Here is a 19665-nt window from a genome sequence, read left to right as displayed (position 1 = left end):
GTGTACACTATACAGTTTTAATTTTTTTTTTTTTTTTTTTAAACAAGTCACAAAACAAAATATAAAAGCAGACTTCATCCACATTCATGCCTCCATTTTGAAAATTTACCTTCATTGTGGATAAATCTATTGGTCCGCTTAGCTAATTTTGTAAATTCAAAGTCAGACCTGCAATCAATCAATTTGACAGCAGCCAATAAAAGTCCTTCGAAAGAACGCAAAAATCAGTTGAAAAATTTATGTTGTCCCTGTTTTGGGATGCACATGCTATCATATTTATCGAATGTCTTGGAAAGGCACGAACGACCAATAGTGCATATTGCATAGTATTATTAGTGCGTTTGAATAACGAAATTGCATAATGGGACAAACCTAATTCTATGTACTTCTTGACTTATGTATTATATATACGATCAGGAACTATTATTCAATTTTTATATTCTTTTGTCGAATTTTTCTTTGCTTTGTCGCAAAACACGATTCAAAGTAGACACAGGATTGTGGTGCTGGCAAATATAAAAAAAGAGAAATTTACAAGCTCTCTACACAACACGACAGGAACTATTCTTTTATTTTGTTTTTCTCTTTTAATAAAATTACACAGAAAATATATTTTATTTCTGTAGCTCGGTGATGAGGGTCAGAAAGAGGCGAGAAAAGAGATAGGAAAGTGTTTGACGCAGTCTAATCGGTATGTAAGTGTAATGATCGTATGGACTGACCATTCGACCTAGCCCCGATCAACGTAAATCCACCAATTGAAATTAGAATCCACGAGCACCGATTTTCTTATCGCGTTCCTTACCTACTTAGGTACTAATACGGATCTACATTTCCGTTACATGTAACAGACTTAGGTATTTTATCAAAAAAATAAAAATAAAACTAAATTTAACTCAAATAATATTAGATTTATTCAGATGCATACAAACGAGATATTTTAATTTTATAAATTTCTCTATTCGAAAAATTTCATCTCTTCAATCTTTTAAATCGTGTCCTACGAATAGCCGGAATAAAAAGAGCTAAAATTAATTTATTTTGGTTCGATATATACGATTTTGGTCAGCATGTACATGCGTAAGTAATAACAAACATATTGAGACCTATTGCATTATATACTCGGTGCCTTAAGCTAAAATGCAATGAATTTAGTTACCTCTCAACCATTGGTTGGTTAATGAGAACACGCATTTCCATGTACACTGTTATGAAAAAGTGCATATATTTTGTTTTTTTTTTTTTTTCACTATATTTCCTCTTTTGCAGTAACTATCAACAAATTCAGCATCTGGCTTATGCCGGTCATGAGATTGCTACAGAAAGCATTTCACAACAACAAGGCCTTCAGGATAAAGGCTATGAAGAATGGGTTGGAGAAATGATTGGCATGCGAGAGATTTTACGTCATTTTTCCAATGTGTCCGTTAATGATGTGGTGGGTATGCGGGCGCCATTCCTTAAACCGGGCCGTAATACTCAATATAAGGTTAGTATTCGAAATTTCATAAGAATCACTTGAATATCAGCAATTATTTCACAACCCAATTAACATAAAATTATCGACTTACCCCATGCATTTATATTGAAAAGCTACCAGGCATATATAGCAGAGTGAAAATAAGAAAAAGAAAAACATAGCAAAAAGGTATTAATTTTGGCTTCAACCGAATCTATTGATACCTAATGTAGGATACGATTTTTCATAAGAAATAAAACTTCAATCTCGATCAATACATTACTGAAGATTAAACATATTTACCTATGCAGATTAATTCTAATCAATTTGTGACGGCAAATATTTTAAGATAAGTAATATGATGCATCGACAACTATCGCAAATTTTACGGATTTTTTCCATAATTTTAATAGATGAGAAAGAATATACATTGTTAAATTGATAAAGAGCCTCAGATCAATTGTTATCTTTAATTTATGTTCTTATGTAGCATTCGATGGATGTATACGTTAATAGACCTTTCAATAATGAATAGCAAAAAACTTTGAAACATCTGCACAACATGCAAACCCAATACTGTTGACAGTAATACAATTTATCAGTCAACATAAGAGCATCAGTGAACATTTGGTCGCCCCTCCCATATATACCGAATGTGTACGAATGCAAACTCAAATGAATGGCAATATAACAAACTGACATTTATATAACTTAATTATCATTATTGATCAACAACAACTCCTGTAATACGCAGCGCATTAATACGTCAGACGTATCAGTTGTTGTTTAGGTACAAAGTTGTGGTGACGTTCAATGCACATAACTTTTTCATTTAAAATACAGTAATGCGAAAGGAATATCGCAAAATGAATTCATTGATATATGCAAGTTTTGCCTACTCATAAAGTATCAATTTTCAGATTTATACCTTATGGCAACAATTCTGTGTAGTCGTCAAAGGGAAATGTCAAATTTTTGAATGAAAATAATTTAACGATAGTTAATTAAATTAATATTGTAAAAGTAATTGATCGATGTGTTCTGAAAATATTCAGCATATTCTCTGAGGCTATTAATCAACCGCAACTGTATCGATGCATGCAACGATTACAAATTTTCGTTGAATAATAATTACAAGAATCCTTTACGCACATCTAGAATAGGAAGTCGCATAATCGTTATTATATAAAATAGCAGAACGAAAAGCATTAATAAAACACGAGAGTTGTACTAAAAAGTTTATAATAAAAATCAAACCAAATAAAAATATTCTATAGTCCCACAAGTTTTGCCTAATATAAGACTTTGTTTTTACCGCCGACAAATATATGTCACATTAGGTACGATATTCCAAAATTTACGCAGGAGTTGAATTGAATAGAAAAACCGAACTTTTCAATATTTCTACTGAACCATTATAACCAAACAATAAGGTTATGCGTGGAATAGCGCATCGGACAAATGACTTCCAAGTTCTTTCCCGGCACATACGTATTCTTTTAATGAAATTTTCGATGATCATTTTGCATAAATTTGCCTGAACTTCATTCATGGAGCGTTGAATCCCCTGCGTAAATGCGCGGCTCCTTACGGACTCGAGGGCATAGAGTTTTCACTTTAAATGAACGCATAAAGAAGAAGTCCAGTGTTGTAAATTTCTCCGATCATATTTTGTACAAAATATACGGAATGCGGTCTTTCATTATTTTTCAAATGAAAATGCGTTGCTGTCTCGTGTAATGCTCAAGTTTTATTAACACTAAACTGTCGATTGTCAAGCTGTTTTTTTGGGGGTTACCAATACTCTACCCCCCAAAGGAATGTAAATACTTTATTTCCATGTAAAGTCATGCTACTCATTGGAGGGATTCGATGATAGGCGATTCAAAACATGTACTGATATAGTTTAAATTTAGGAAAACTTCTTTGTCACAGATCTGATTATTCTTCATCTATTTTTATTATCAAGGCCATCACTAAAAATTAGGCTTGATTGTCACGTTAAAGCTTGCTTTATATGGAAGCCCTCATATAAGATAAAGTGGAAAAAAGGGAGCTATGTGCTGCAGTTTCGATGCGACTCGCTTTCATGTCGGACAAGTTTTCCTTAAAATGCAAATTAGAACTTTCGTTTACCATAATGGGAATAACTACAGCAGAGAGGGATCCAAAAAAATTGACCTATTCAAGCTAAATAAGGCGACAATTATTCTCCAATAATTTTGAATATTACAAACTTCAATCAATAGCAGCTGTAGTCACTCCCTATCTCTCGCGCTCACCCCATTTCTTTCCGACCGTCACCGCATAACATGTATAGGACGCCTGACCTGAGTTATTAATCTCAGACAAACTTATATCGGTCCAAAAAATTATCCTGAATCTATTCGTATAGTAAAGCGTGCACATTCGCACAAACTTAGTATACCCTGTACCGCAAGTAATTTGTAGTATAATGATAAAGATTTTCTGCCATTTTCCTTTTTTCTTCCCCGACCAATCTTTTAGAAATCTATTACGTAATAAACGATTGAACTGTAAACAGCACGTAAAACAAGTACGCTATGATCCTTCTTTGGTGGATATAAAATTGCAAATTTTTCAGTATCAATTAGTATCAATATTCCATTACCTTCTTAGCGACTGTAATCGATCTTATGAGAAGAAATCCAAATCTATGAAATCTAATCAAAAATATACCTAGCATGCCTCATCTTTTTATTTTAATTTGCCCATCCTTCGCTAACAAACGCATTGACATAGAATTTCGTGTCGATCAAAAATAGAACTACAACTTAGTTCGATCCGTTTTGGAAGAGATATTGTAAGTAATACTGACAGGCGCTGAATAAAGCCATCACTTCTTCATTTGAACGTGCTGTCTTTAAGATATAAGCAACTCTGTAAATTATTATACTAAAGCGTGCAGAACATAGTTTCTTTGAGCTTGGAATAGATCTGCTTTTCAGAAAACATTACTTTTCCTACTTTATGCGAAGGACAGTGCTATTCAATTTTTGGAATTGGATGCGTTATGATATTCAAAATCATGATACAAAGTACGCGATCCGTTAACCCCAATAATAGAACCGATTATTCGCGGCCGCATTTAGAAGGGTCAATTGAACTGACTAAATGAAACTGTCGCTACGGAATGCAACCAGTAATAATTCTTACAGTTGCAGTACAAAAAATAGACGGGATTAACCAAAAGTGATAATATGACGAGTTCTTAGTGCGCAAAAAATCGGCCCCATATAGTAAAACTCGCCTAACAAATGCTTGCAGTTTTAACCTAAAATATCGTAATCCTCCCCGTTATTATCAGGCAACAATACTCCGTCCGATTAGCATTGACATCAATAAATGCTACATTGTGCTTCGATTCTTATAACGATACCCGAATATGAATTCTTCTGGCTTCAAAAGACAAGACAAATTTCCGATATGGAATTACAAGATGGCTTAAAAGTTGGGAAAAAGTAGTAAACGGCGACGCGTAATCGTTAGATTAATCCGTTCATTCATTTTACTACGAAGTAAATACATTTTTGAGCAAAAAAAAAAAAAAACGGACCGAATTAATTTATAGTCCCAATATTTTTGTCAAGTGGTAATAATAACGCCTCAACTCTTGAATCGGTTCAACTGATTTCCAAAGCAAACATTTAACATGCTTCTCGACCTTTAGCTTACGAAAGTGATAGAAGAATTTTTAAGAATAACTTTATTCTTCTTTATCCAAAGACTCGAGAACATAATCAAAGCAGCAAGCAATTGAAAAAGTTACGAAAAACAAAGAAAAAGCGATTGAAAACAATAGACAGAGAGACCGTTGCCTTTCATTTTATGGTCTATGTATTGAAGAAAGTACCTTAGAGCTTAAATATAGTGACAAGTAACGTACAACTCAGTTTAAAATCTCAATTTCAAAACTGCGGACATTTTAATTCAATTCTTGCTTGCAAATGGAAAACGGATATAAAAATAACCGAATCGAAATATTTATTATCGAAAGTCATAACATGTTAAATTAATCGTCTTAGTATTATGCACAGATATGCGGCTCAAATTGACTTTAATAGAAGGAACCAATTCGAATACAATCTGTAATTATTGTAGCAACGTGTAAAGGAATGATTATCATAAGGAATGATTATGATATGAGAATTTTTAGGAAATCTCTTTTTCTCTATACCAATCAAATAATAAGTCATGGAATGTAGGTTAGCCTAGAATTAAATTTAGTCCCATCCGACTCGATACTTACCAAACAATCCCAGTTATTTGACGACTATATCGGTTCGGACTTGTTCGTCTGTTTTGCTTATAACATAGCCTGCCAAACCTCATAACATAATTTTTATTTAACAGAACTGATTAGTTTTCACATTAAATCGGTTTATTAAACCGCGCCGTAATTCTGGATGCAAGTTATTTTTATATATAAAAAAAAAAAAAAAAAAGAATGTGCGTACAGGGTAAGATCGCGTTTCCATGAGAACGATGGCAGCTCGCATAGACAACCGGTCGTTTAAACGATATTATCCCTGCCAAGTTAAGCATAATTAAAGGACCTTAGCTAGGATGAAACTAATATGAAACTTGTTTTTTTTTTTTGTTTTTATTTTGTTTTAGTTTAGTTTATTTTTTACTTCTTTTTGTTCTGCACATCAACACTTCGGAAAGTGTGTGGAAAAGGAGACACGTTTGTCGTCATTATTAACACTAAATACACATGTTTTCAATGATATCCCTGTGATATGTTGTGTAAAAGTACAACATTTGCGAAACACTATATGTATATGTTACGATAGAAGTTTGTTGTAGTTGCTGTTGTTGTTTTTCTTTTGATTTTTTTGTTTTTTTTTTTTTTTTTTTTTGCTTAACTTTTTTTTTATGTCATCATATTTTTTAAATATCAAGTAATATTTGTTTGTACATATGCAGGTTATAGAAGACTTTGGCTATATTTATGATAGTTCCATAACTGTGCCGCCAGTCCCCGTGCCTGTCTGGCCGTATACGTTAGATTATAAAATCTCGCATGAATGCAAGAGTGGCACCTGTCCATCGAAAACTTTTCCCGGCGTCTGGGAAGTTCCGCTCAATACACATTACGTTGAAGGCTTTGAAGGCGGTCACTGCCCTTACTTGGATCAATGTGTGCTGCATAACTTGGATGAAAATGAAGTATTTGAGTGGCTGCAAGAAGATTTCTCACGTTACTATGAACAAAATAAAGCGCCCTACATGATGCCATTCCATACTAATTGGTTTCAAACGAAAGCTTTAACAAATGGTTTACATAAATTCTTAGATTGGGTTTTAGAACTGTAAGTATATATATATATATGTATACGCTTATAAATCTCATATACATCGAAAACGCAAAAAAAAAAAAAAAAAAAAAAAATGATAAATATATTTAATGAAATCTGTTTGGCTAAAAGTTATAATTAACTAAAGTTAAAGTTGACGTGCATACAAATTTTCTTACCTTTAAATCGATTTAAACGATTACTCCGAAACTCTCAATGTACGTCATCCATAAAATATGGGAAAACGAGAGAAGCTTGCACACATATATCGCTTATTTTAATGAGAAAAGTTTAATTTCGTTAAAGTTCCATTTTGTTCAAATCTACGAACAGCAACAAAAACAACAACAACAACAACAACAACACCATATGCGAAAAACTTTACTCAACTGAAGTCGAATTTAAATAACCACACACCTAACAAAATTAGAAATCTATTTAAATCATCATTGAAAACGGCATTGATTTAATGAATGTATGTAGTTGATTAACCAAAATCTATTCCTAATTATTGTTCATAACATTTCTTATGGGCTTTTCTTTGCACATTGTATTGCAGTATTTGACATGTAAATAGCAAACAAGAATGAAGAACATATTCAGCAAAAATCCGTAAATTCTATTTAAACCGAAAGCTGGTATTAAAACGGTTTTTGGCCAGTAAACTTTCGTAATAAAATTATTTGCTATGTTAACACAGTCAGTCATATATAATATGCATATATGAGTTCATCTATGTAGATTTCCTATGTATATTCAGGTCTCCATATGTAGGTGGTTTAAATTAGTCAAAAAATATCAGAATGTACAGTATTTTCATAAAAGATTTACAAATAACTGAATCAGAAAAAAAAAAAAAAAAACCAAATTATAAAACATTCGTTAACTGATTACAAAATGAACGAGAAGTAACCTTCAACTCATGCATACTTGCATTACAAGTACATAATACCTATACTTATAGACATTAAAAAGTTCTTCTTCGAATATCCAAAAGTTTAAGTATAAAATTTCATTAAACGTTAAATACCTTACCATAAGAATGAATTATCAATATGTTTATCACTAAGAATGCAAAGTGCATCAAATTTATTATCATGTTGGTTGCCAGAGTCAGAAAAAAATATTCAAGAGCTTTCTATGGACAAATAATTTAATATGCATATGCGAAAATACCGAAATGGATCGATTTACTCATACTTAACTTAAATAACTAACTGATTTAACTAAAGTAAAATAGCAGATAGATTGAATTATGTAAACACATCAGCTATTTGAGGAATTTCAATTATTTCGCCTTATATTCAAGCACTTGAACCGAATTATAAAGAAAATAATTGAAAAATTAAGAGAATCTACCTCCTCAGCATTTGTCATCGAAGTAATGGCGTATTTCATTGCCCCATCAAGAATCTTCAAATCCTACTCTTTTCTATGAAGGAATCATAGCGCAAAGACCTTGCTCATCTGCATAAGTCACAAGCTCCTTAACGATTGCACAAATTTATAGCAAATCACATGGACACCGGTTCTACGGGCTTTGTTGAATCGCCTCTCAAATTGTAGATAGATCACAACGCACCTCAAGGTCGCCAATGTTGAATTCTGTGCCAGATTCGAGTCACAAGAGCAAAAAAAAAAAAACGCCCATTTCTCTCCAAATTGGTTCATTTGTATGCCCCGGGCGAACTATAAAGCGTACAAAGAAATCTCATTTTTCTTTAGTAGTCATCTGTGGAAAATGTTTTTTCTTTTAAAAATATTAATCTATATATATATAAGTTTTATAAATGATCTTACCACATATCGCTTGAAAACGCCGTAAATGGAACGTTTTCTTAACTGTAAACATTATGATCAACCGTAATTTTAGTATAGATGGCCCTAATACATTGTTACACAAACTTTGAAGCGAAAGGATCAAATCACAAATAATTAAGAAGAAGGATATAAAGCGATTAGGAACCTTGATGCGTATTTTTGGCAAAGGAGCCGAGGAGTCTTAGATTGCTAGTGCTTATTCTACTTTAGTCGGAGATTTTGCTTCTTTTCATTAAATAAATTATGATAATAATGATCTCAGTCGTCGGCGAGAAATATCAAGTTTCGAATGACACTATTACTTACTACTCATTATATAAACGCAACGCAATTTTTTTGTTAGTTGCAAGCCAAGTTGATCACAGCCTCTCTCATCTTATGCTAATTAGCCCTGTATATTGTATGAAATCGATCGACTAAGATCGCCATGTTCCAGTAATGTATGCGTGCGTGTGTGTGGGCGCATGAAGCAAGCAGCATTTTGAACGCTAAATTCTTAGATGTGATAATTCTGTCAGATTTTAGAGCAATATTTGTAAAAGGCGTTCGCAGAAGTAAACCGAAGCTTTCGAGATGATTTCAGACAAAATCTGCTATTTGTAAACAATCTCGGTTGGGCTTACAAATTCTCTACCGATTTCAGTCGAAGCAAGCAGAAAGACAAGCGTAACTAACTTAATTAGATAGACTAACTAGATACTAAAAGAGTTATGTGAGAATTTTGTTGAACCGATAGGTAACACATTTTTCGAAAAATTAAGATCCGATTGATTTATAATTGTAGAAGTGTTTATACTTACCTGACGTGTTCGCGGCAGTCTCGCAGCCAATATTGACCGTAATAATACAAATAAATGATAAACAAAAGTTTCCAACCTATATTCGGACAATTGTTTTTCGAACTTGTTTTATTCCCCCGTAGATGTATTCATGGATGGGTCTACAAATATTTTAGACTTGATCTTGATCAAAATTAGTAATGTTGCAAATGCTGCAATCTTTGCGTTTCTCTCATAACGTATTCAACTTGGCGACATTAGCCAACAGCTTGAAGTTTGAATCGAAATAGATTAAGCGAGTCTTACTTATCGCACAATATCACATGACCGACGGATAAGTTCAAAATCATTATCGATGTATATTGATTAAAAGTTATTTAGACTGTATTAATTCTGAATTATATTATGCATCAATCGACATATATAGATGAACATATCCTGCGGGGCGAGTATAAGGCTACCACTTTGTTTAATAACATTGAAAACAATATTCTTAGTATACTTCCCTTTCAACTTTCATTTCGTCTCATCACAACAAGTTTTTGCTTTTCAACAAGAATTTTATATTTAATATTTATTTTGTGTAATAAAAAAAAAAAAAAAAAAAAAAAAAAAGACTTCAATAAAATAAAATAAAAGAAAGGAGAGAAAGAAAGCGGAGAGCTCGACGTAGCTGAATTTAAAATTACATCCACTGTATATGGAAAATTAACGCTATTGTGTATGTGCTGCGGACAGTTAATGTTTTGTTCGTTCTCCTTCTTCTCCTTTTTCGCTCTTATGTCCATTCTCACTGTAATTCTTAATGAAATAAAAACATCAGTAGCACCAACAACAACCAAGTTATCGTTTTTTGTTTTCCGTTTTTTCATTTTTTATTTTTTTTTTCCTTTCTTTTTGTTCATTTCGCCTTTTTGTTTTTTTGCAGGTAAATGAGCATGTCTCACTTGTGACAGGAATTAAATAAAAAAGGCGCAACAAGAAATAAATTAAATTTGTTTTAATTATAGCGAAAATATACACACACGCGCGCGCAATAGGAAATTTAATTTAAAAGTCAGTTTAAGTTTCCCTTTTTTCTCTACTTGCGCAAAAAAAAAAAGGGGAAAAAATGAAAACAAATTAACTAGTTAATGTATAAAAAATGTAAAATGAATTTTGATCTGTTCATATGTACATTCATGTACACATATATAAATACGTATTTATGTATATATATAAAACTCTGTGTAGGAAAAACCAAAGATCAAACAATGCTTTTTTTTTATGCTTTCACGCCTGAAAATATACAGTTTGTTATTCTATTTGTAACACCCAAAAGTCGGCAACCAAAATGTCCAATCGTTTAATCAACTTTACTTTATGCATCGATGAGTTTATATTGCGCTTATTTTTAAAATGAATTTATTACCTTTCGCTTTTTTGTTCGACATCACCCATTCCCGAGGTCAATTAAATTCTTTGACTGTAGAAATGCTAAACCCATAATTTGGCTTATTTACTTTCAGCATAAAATTTTTCATAATTTTCGGTAATTTGATCTCCGAAAAGAAAAATTAAACATTTTCAATATCTCTTAAATATTATATATATATATCTTCCTAGAAATATATATGAATATGTGTCTGTTGAAAAATTCATACTTATCAGGGCAATTAAGTGAAGAGTTGAGCAATTTCTAATAATTGCGGGGTATTCAAGATTCGTTCCAAGTTTCTTCGCTTGTTTTTTTTTTTTTTTTCTTTTTCTTTTTGTTCCTTTTCTATTTCTTCTTATTTTCCTGTCGTGTTTCGTTATTCATTTTTGCCTTTCCGGCTTCGATACTTTGACAAGTATTTAATTTGTTTATATGTCGTCTGTTAGTGTCAAAATAAAACAAATGCTATCGACATTTGTTTAGTAAGTTTATCGGGTGGCAAGCTGAACATGAAAGCCATTGGTTACTTTTCTCAACTTCCTTGCCTCATGCTTGATATTGAACTAACTCAAATCAATATGAAATGTTTTGCTGACAATTTTATTAAAATTTAAAAACAAAAAAAGAAAACACATACTTTTTAAATTACTCTTTTTTTTTTAAGGCAAGTAACATACCAAAATAAAAAATAAAATTATGAAATAAATATCAGCAAATGGCGAACTTTTACAAAAACGTAATAGGAAGTGACCCTGCTATGAGGGGTTTGCTCGATAAGCAGCTATTCTACGCGTGATGGGTGCGGTGATGGGGCCTTTCTGTCAAAGAATTATAACATTTTTTACGGTATATTTATGTCTCGAGTATGCTATTATGTAAGCACTGTCGATATAATTCTCAGTAGAATCAAAATTTCCAAAGACTTCAATTAAGACTGCGATTATAATGTAAATGAAACACTTCAGGAGTGTAAACCAACAAGGATTTCGAACGCTCTACTGCTCCTCCTTATTTGTATGCAAAGCCGGCCGTGAAAATGTAATAATTTCAAAAATCTTTTGCCAACCAATACTGGCCTGGCCCATCATAAACTGTGGAGCAAGATTTATTACGAAAAAATATTTGATTAACTAACGTGCTTTGATGAATAAATATTTTGAAAACGTGCCGTGTTTTGTGTTTACGGATGGGTACTTCCTGGGCAAATGTTCCACGCAGATAGAAAAGATTTATCCATCATTAAGTTCTTTACACGATTACCCGGTTTTTTCAGCTTTTCGACCCACTCGTCTTGAAATTGGCCGCGTACCGCACAACATGCTACCACGACTATTTCGTCTTGCCTTCCGTTTCAGATATTTCCACTTTCAAGTCGAACGTAGACACCTACTACTATCTCCCTTCGCCACTGGTTTTCTTCCTATAATGCTTCTGGTTACCATTATGCTTACTTTTGTAGAGGATTTTCCTCTGAGTCAATGGAAATTATGTAATAACATACCGTCGAAATCTACCATTGATCATTTATTGAAAGAGTTCGAAGCAAAACAGGACGGCAGATAGTTTTACGAGTCGCTATTCGTAATGCTTTCCTCTGAACGCCCAATGAAGAAGCAGCCCAATCTGTTTGAATTCGAAATCGTGTTAATATAACATCTTTGCATCCATTTGAAATTAAGCAGACACGTTTGCGTCTCTCAAAACATTGCCCTACAACTTTTTGCGCAAATTGATGCTTAATCATATATTGGGTAGGGTATGCTTATATACTGAAGCTGCATAAGAAGTTTCGACTTAAATCATATAAAATTTTTTCTGTTTTCCTTTTTTCTTTAGTTCATTTTCGTTTTACTTTCAGCACTTTGTAGTACGTAATTTATGCAAATTAGCCTTTAGTAAAACCCCGTTCGTTGATTCATTAAGGGATCTCAATACGTTTCCATTGTTCTTTATTGACAACACATAACTTTGTCTTGCTTCAAGCAGAGCGAAAAACAATAGTATTTAAGTGAACTTTTTTCCTTGATTTTCCATGATTTTTTTATTATTTTTTTTTTTTTTTTTTTTGTTTCTTAAGCACAAGTAGGCCCCGTAAGACAAACAAAATACACCATTATAAAAATAGAAGAAAAAAAAGGACCGAAAATAATTGAACACCTGAATAAATGTATTCCAGGGCTATGCCATCTTTTTGTTTAATTTCTCCTGCGCTCCGTCTTTTCCGTCTTTGACTTGTTTTCAAGTGTAAAAGTACTTTTAATGGGTTTTTCTCTAGCATCCTATACGTGTGAATAAGTGAACAAGTGAGAATTTACTTAAATAGATGTTTGTGTGGAAATAGATAAATTCGAACAGCCGTTCGTTTGCTTGTATTAAAGAAATTGAGGGAAAAGTTTATTTGTGGAATTTTTAATTAGTGCAGCAAATATTGAGTGAACTTTTCATTTGTAAATATACGCATACATGCATATACATGCATTTAAATATAGGTATATATATATATATATATATACATATATATGATTCGGACACCAAATAAGCAACATTAAGCTGCGGCAAGAGGATAAAATTTGTGCATCATTACATGAATTTGATCTCATATTTGAAATGTTTTGAAAAAAAATAGAAAATGTAAAAAGTATAGCCCAAAGATGAATGGATTTGTGGACTTATTGAGAGAATACAATGAAAAGTAGAACATTTCATAGCGTAATAAAATATTTTAACTTCACGTCAATAATTCAATTACTTTTCTAATACTTATCCCATCGAAGGATGAATGTACGCTAAAATTCGACAAGTAATATATGCACTTGATGCTCATAAGATTCTGATTCCATTTCTGAGAATATTTTCTATCGACTGATGTCTCAGAATCGTAGAATTTCTTATTGTATTCTTGCTGTTGTGTTACAGTTACAAATATTTTCAGTTCAGATGCTCGAATTCAATTTGAGAACTTTAAGAATCTAAACCGATAGTGAGTAAGGCTTTGTTGAATACTCAAAATAGCAAGTACTTAAACAGAAACTTGAAACTTACCTGATGTATTCTCTAGTTAGGAGTCATAGATCCGCGTGAGTACATAAGTAGGTAAGGAGCGCGACTACCAAGTCAATCTCGGCGCAATAGAACAGCTTTAGTGAGTGCTCAGTCGACAAAGGCATAACACTAATTACCGATTCGGTGCTCACCGCTCAATCCGCTGCGCCTACTCTTCTTACTCTTTCTCCACTTCTTTCTTTCATACACGCATGCCGGCCTTGCCTGAATGATTGGCCAAAATGAGAGAGACAAAGTTAGATGCCATAGATCGAATTAGGAAATGGATATTGTCTACTAACAACTAGTCTCATGCTAAGAGAAAAGTGTAACTTTACAATTTGCCTAAAGGTCGTGAGAATGTCAATCGAATAATAAATTTTGATCTATACATTCTGAGAATGGGAATAAGCCAATCACTATAAGCAGATTGTATTTGCTTCTGAAGCTCAATACAAGTATTGATGAAAGAAAGCGCGCCAAAGGAAAATAAGTACAACCGTTACTATCACACCATTAAATGTCCGGCGCTACTCTATCTAACGCAATATTCTACTGATTTTAGTCGCAATATATCAAAAATTGTGCCCCGTTATCAATTACCCGTGAATAATTATTTTTTTCCTTTGAACTGATGTTATTTAAATTTGGTAAGGATAAGGGTTTACTGTTAAGAACTTATTATTCTTGATTTATTTTAATCATTTTAATAATCAAAAGTAGAGCTTTTTATCAAATAAAAGCTTATCTTTCAATAGACTCATATAAGAGAAAGGACCCCTAAAATGGACCGATGAGATTCAAATAACCCAAGGAAAGTTTATGTGTCACGTTTGCGACTCTAGATCAATTTCCAGCGTAAAATTATAAAAATTTATTGTTCTATTCATTCAAAGGCTTTTTTTTTCTATAAGAGTGGATTGAAATCCCATCCTATCTAAAGTTGCCATATTTATAGGGTAAACTACAACGACATAAGTTGACAGAATCAATTGATTAATAGATGAATCAGAAAATGAGAAAAAAAATGATGCCGACTCGATTGCTATAATAATATAGTTGAGTCAATCTTAATTCATTTCGGCCTTTTACATACAAACTCCGCACAAACTCATTTTTGTACCAGAAATGGTATAACATGTATGGTTATGTTAGTTATTCATAGCTATAAACAGGTATATAATAGAAGCACAATTAATGATATTGATCTCTAATCCAACACATGTAGTTGAAGAGCCCAGACCCAATGAGAAAACGTATCCACCTTTAACTATCCTGCCAATATTTAAATATTAGGAGTCTAAATAAGTTTCTTATTGCTTTTTATTCAAAATTTTAACTTCTTTTTTTTACATTTTCAGACCGGATGTTTACGCGTTGACGGTTACACAAATGTTACAATATATGACCGATCCCAAAGAAATGCGTGAAATTAATACTATCGACGCCTGGAAATGTGATAAAAGCGTCGCCGTAGCGCCTAAGCCTTGTAACATTTGGAATACTTGTGCTTTGCCGTTTAAGATTCCCGAACAAAATATCACGGATACACGTTATATGGAGACATGTCGCGAATGCCCTAACGTTTATCCGTGGCTAGGAGATGCCGGCGGTACCGGTATTTCTGGTCGTGATAACTACATTTTCTCAGGTCCTGTACAAGATGCTGATGGTGAAAATGTCGACGAAAATTAATTTTGAGATATATATATATATACAAAATTTTAAACAACTGTGTTATATGTTGTTATGTCAAATTGTTTTACTTATAGTTTTAAATTGGTTTTCACACTTAATATCATTTTCATTGCATTCAAAATTTGTTTTTAAATCTCTTACATATTCGAAAGGAAAATGTTAAAAAGATGAGAATGAACACATTAAAGTAAACAAAGCAAATGAAGTAGAAGTTCTTTCTAGTTCATAAGTTAGAAATAAAATCGAATTTCCTTTTATAAAGTAAAAAAAATTTTGCTTTAATATCTAAAAACCAAGAATAGATGTCAGAAGCATTGTGTAACCTTCAAAACCCATTTGAAAGCGGGAATATTTGCGGAAAATATTTACCGGACAAAAGTATGTAAAGGAACGGAGAAATTGCTACAATATGTAATAAGCAAAGTAGTTTCCATCATTTTCTACAACTTTCTCCTATCTTCGTGGCAAGATGGCGATATCGTATCGAAAGAATTATATTAGTTTGACACCGATTCAATCAGCGAACAATTTTATGCACTTCTTCAGCTTTCCGAAGCTTCAGGCCACCCAAACCATGCTACGTCGATCTGAACAAGTGGTAATCGGAAGATGCCATGTCTGGCGAGCACGCTGCGTGTCGCCGAATTGCCCATTCGAGGTGCAACAGCGTGTACTTAACAACTCTGTGAACGACGTGTGGCCGAGCTAGGTCATACAAGAAGATGACTGACTTTGAATCTTTTAGCCGCTATTGCTGCTCTTTTACAACAATGCAACGTTAAATTTGCTCAACTGACGTCGATACACATCTGCAGTAACAGTTTCATTCCATTTTAACAGCTCGTAGTACACAAACACCTTGATGCTTACACCATATGCACAGCACAACTTTTTGATCATGAATGTGTCGTTTGAGTGTCGTTGTAGATAGAAGTCCTAGATTAACCCATGGCTTTATTTTATCATTTTCGCGAATAAAAATCACTGATCAAAATCTATGCAAGCACTGATTAATAATTGTGTTGGAACGATGATAGCAGTTATCCAAAAAACACCAAAAAAAAAAACAAAAAAAAAAGAAGGTTCTAAAAATATCTCTATCTCTTATTTTCCTAACTTTTTTCACCTAATCACTTTAACTAGCAATCGACTCACATTTTAACATGACACTAGAGTTTTTAATTTCTTTTATAACACATGTAATCTATTAAAAGCTTTTCCTAGTGTTTTCACATTTTTAAGTACATACAAGACAACTTATAGGATTCATGTAAGTAGAAAAGTCAACAGCAATTGCAAAGCATACACAGACATAGTCTTGCTGAAATAATACAAAGCAATAATATACAAGCAAGCGTGCACGATAATCATAGAGAAGCTTATTACAATAAATTATAATTGGAAGAATAAAGTTTTTCATATAAATAATTTGCAAAACGAAGGAAAATGATAAGGGATTAACACCATAAAGCTCTAAATTCATAGCAATAGCTACAACCGTGATTTATATATATATACACACACACCTACGAAGATTTTTATCAACTGAAATCTGGAAATTTGGTCATGGATTTGTAAATGGATTCAAAAAATCGGTTCATATGCAATCTTGCCATACACTGATAACTACAATTCATTAACCATAATTGATGCAATTCATAAATTAGTGATCAAAAAATAAACTCAACTAAAGAAGTAGAAGATAGAGATTGTAGTCAACTAAGATCTATACTTTTGATAATCATTGACGATTGCTTATGATAAGACGTTCGCTTTTAAGAGCTATTAGCAGCATACGCTATAATATGCAGTTAGTATGAACTCATTCCAAAAATGCTTTCTCATGGAATCATTACGGCATCTTTGAATTTAATATTCATTAATGGATTTTTTTTTTTTTTTTATTCTGTTTGTTAAGTCTAGAGTTACAACGCATATACACCACAACTATAAAATTTTCAATTAATTTCGTTATGTCTATTGCTAACAATGTGTCCGTAAGTCCATACGTTCGTTCGTTACTTATTGCTAAGATTTTGCTGGTAGAAGAGAAATGTAAACTTTAAACTTCTATTAATCTTTGAAAAATAATACGAAATTATTGCAGGAAGGGTTTAATTTTTATAGGAAGGGTTATATGGGGACTGATTCCACCGAGTTACTATTACTTGGCAAATTTTATCTAGAAATTGTGAAAATAGCAAATTACTTACATATAATGATGATTTTTAAGAAGAGACATAATATGGAAGAAAAGAGGAAGGAGAGGGGAAATAGGAAGGTGGTGACGTCCTCAGCCGAGGGGATGTGTACCTAGTCGATAAGTGTTACGGATTTCCGGACTGAGCACTCATTAAAACTGTGACCAAAGAAATCTTTACGGCATTTAGGATTTGAATCCGCACTCAGCTACTCAAGCAGATTTAAAAGAGCATTCCGAATATAAAACGATCCAAAAATTATGATTGTGAATATATGGGCATAATAAGTGCTTCTGCTTCGAAAGGGGCACACAAAAAGCAAACAATGCCTTATATGTTATTATTACAATGTATGTGCATTTGGCTGCTGAAAGAGTGCAGTCTACCAAAGAATTTATAAAAAATTTTCAAGAAATAAACGTAGTTCAGGTTATTAATATCTTTTTTTATGACGGCAAGAGCTCTCATTGCGCTGTCTTGATTTCATCATCACCATCAAAACTTCATATCCATATGTCATATCCCACGTATGCAAAATGCTAACCAAATTGAAAAAAACTTTTAAAGGCACACATTATTGATTTCGAAGAAAATATTTCGCCTTCTTACAAAAAATTTTATCTTAAACAAAACATTTGGAAAAGAATTCTTTCTAGAAAATAATAAAATTTCAATTCTCGTTTTAATTAGAAACAGAAATTTTGTCTTTTGTTTCGTAGTGACAAAGTATTTTCGCTTAGCAGCAATATATCTTAAAAGACTTAATTTCATGCCGTACCACGGGACAAGAGCGTCTAGCAATACATAGTTCATAAGCAATGCCTACGGAGGATACTTCCCAGGCTGGATTGTCAGGCGGTTCGTACTCGTTTTAACTTTCTTTCAAAAACCTGGAATGTTCCTAAAATATTCCTTTGGAATATTTTCTATACCCATCGAAAACTATACAATCAAGATAAAAGTAACTTAGCTTCTGTACTCCTTTATAAGAAAAGTTTTCCCAACATATGTAAAATGAGCAAATCCAAATATGTAGATCGAATATATTCATCCAGGAAAGAATCTTAAGTCTAAATCACTCTAAACAATTTTAGAAATATTCGATTTAGAGCACTGCCTTGATCAAATAAATGTTTCACAATTGGATGTAATGGAAATTTCGTTTATTATGTAATAATTGATATGAAAAGTTGCGAAAAACAAACAATTAATCATTAAATGCATACTGTTGCCAATTGTCTACATTACGGCTACGTTTTAATTTCTTTAAACCTTAATGTGCGCATACCTGAACGCACGTTTATAAGCAATAAGGCAATAAATCATGTGTGACATTACTTTTGACGGGTAAGTTATATTTATTTCTTTCTTGACATTTGAATGTGTTAGGTAATAAACTTCAATGAATTACTTGGGGCGAGATGTTTTCTCTTTTCGAGAGTTTTCTATAAAGGAGTGATTTATCTAATTGAAACAAAAATTACTTCTCATCTGTTATCAGGTGAGCTATCAATGTTTGATATTGCATTTGAAAATTTCATTGGATATGTGAAGTACTGTATGTTGCCAAATTTCTACATAATGCGTTTTCCAAATAAATAATAATAAGCTGATATCTTTGTCTACTTAATTACTTTTGTGTCTAGGTAGCTACAAGATGTCGAGGATTTACTTGCAGGTGTTAAAAGTGCAAATATTTCTGAAGACGAAGCAGATATCGGTGATCTAAGGGAAATTGATTATTTCCCAGACGTACAAGGTCTAACAAAACAATTAGAGGACAATAATGATTATGCTGAAGAAAACGGCAAAGGAGATCCTCCCCGTAGAAGTTCTTTGGAATTGGTGGGAACAACGCACACGTTTCCCCTCGATTAGCAGCACTCGAAACCCCATTCCAATCTTTTTGCTGAATTTATAAATTAGA

The 19665-nt window shown here is 32.7% G+C and overlaps 1 protein-coding gene across 1 annotated transcript in view; it reads left to right on the top strand.

Annotated features, from left to right (window-relative positions):
* Positions 1 to 15694, top strand: part of LOC119644802 (chitin deacetylase 1) — a 57071-nt gene extending 41377 nt beyond the window's left edge. Inside the window, exons 6-8 of the mRNA XM_038044540.1 lie at positions 1270 to 1489; positions 6410 to 6795; positions 15201 to 15694. Coding sequence (XP_037900468.1) covers positions 1270 to 1489; positions 6410 to 6795; positions 15201 to 15534 — 940 coding nt within the window. The 3' untranslated portion in view covers positions 15535 to 15694. The remainder of the gene's footprint in view (positions 1 to 1269; positions 1490 to 6409; positions 6796 to 15200) is intronic.
* The last annotated feature ends 3971 nt before the right edge of the window (positions 15695 to 19665 follow it).

Source organism: Glossina fuscipes, unplaced genomic scaffold (assembly GCF_014805625.2).
Source record: "Glossina fuscipes isolate IAEA_lab_2018 unplaced genomic scaffold, Yale_Gfus_2 0, whole genome shotgun sequence".
NCBI classification, from domain to species: Eukaryota; Metazoa; Arthropoda; class Insecta; order Diptera; family Glossinidae; genus Glossina; species Glossina fuscipes.
The sequence above is the reverse complement of the archived record's forward strand: the minus strand, read 5'-3'. Positions and strand labels throughout refer to the sequence as shown.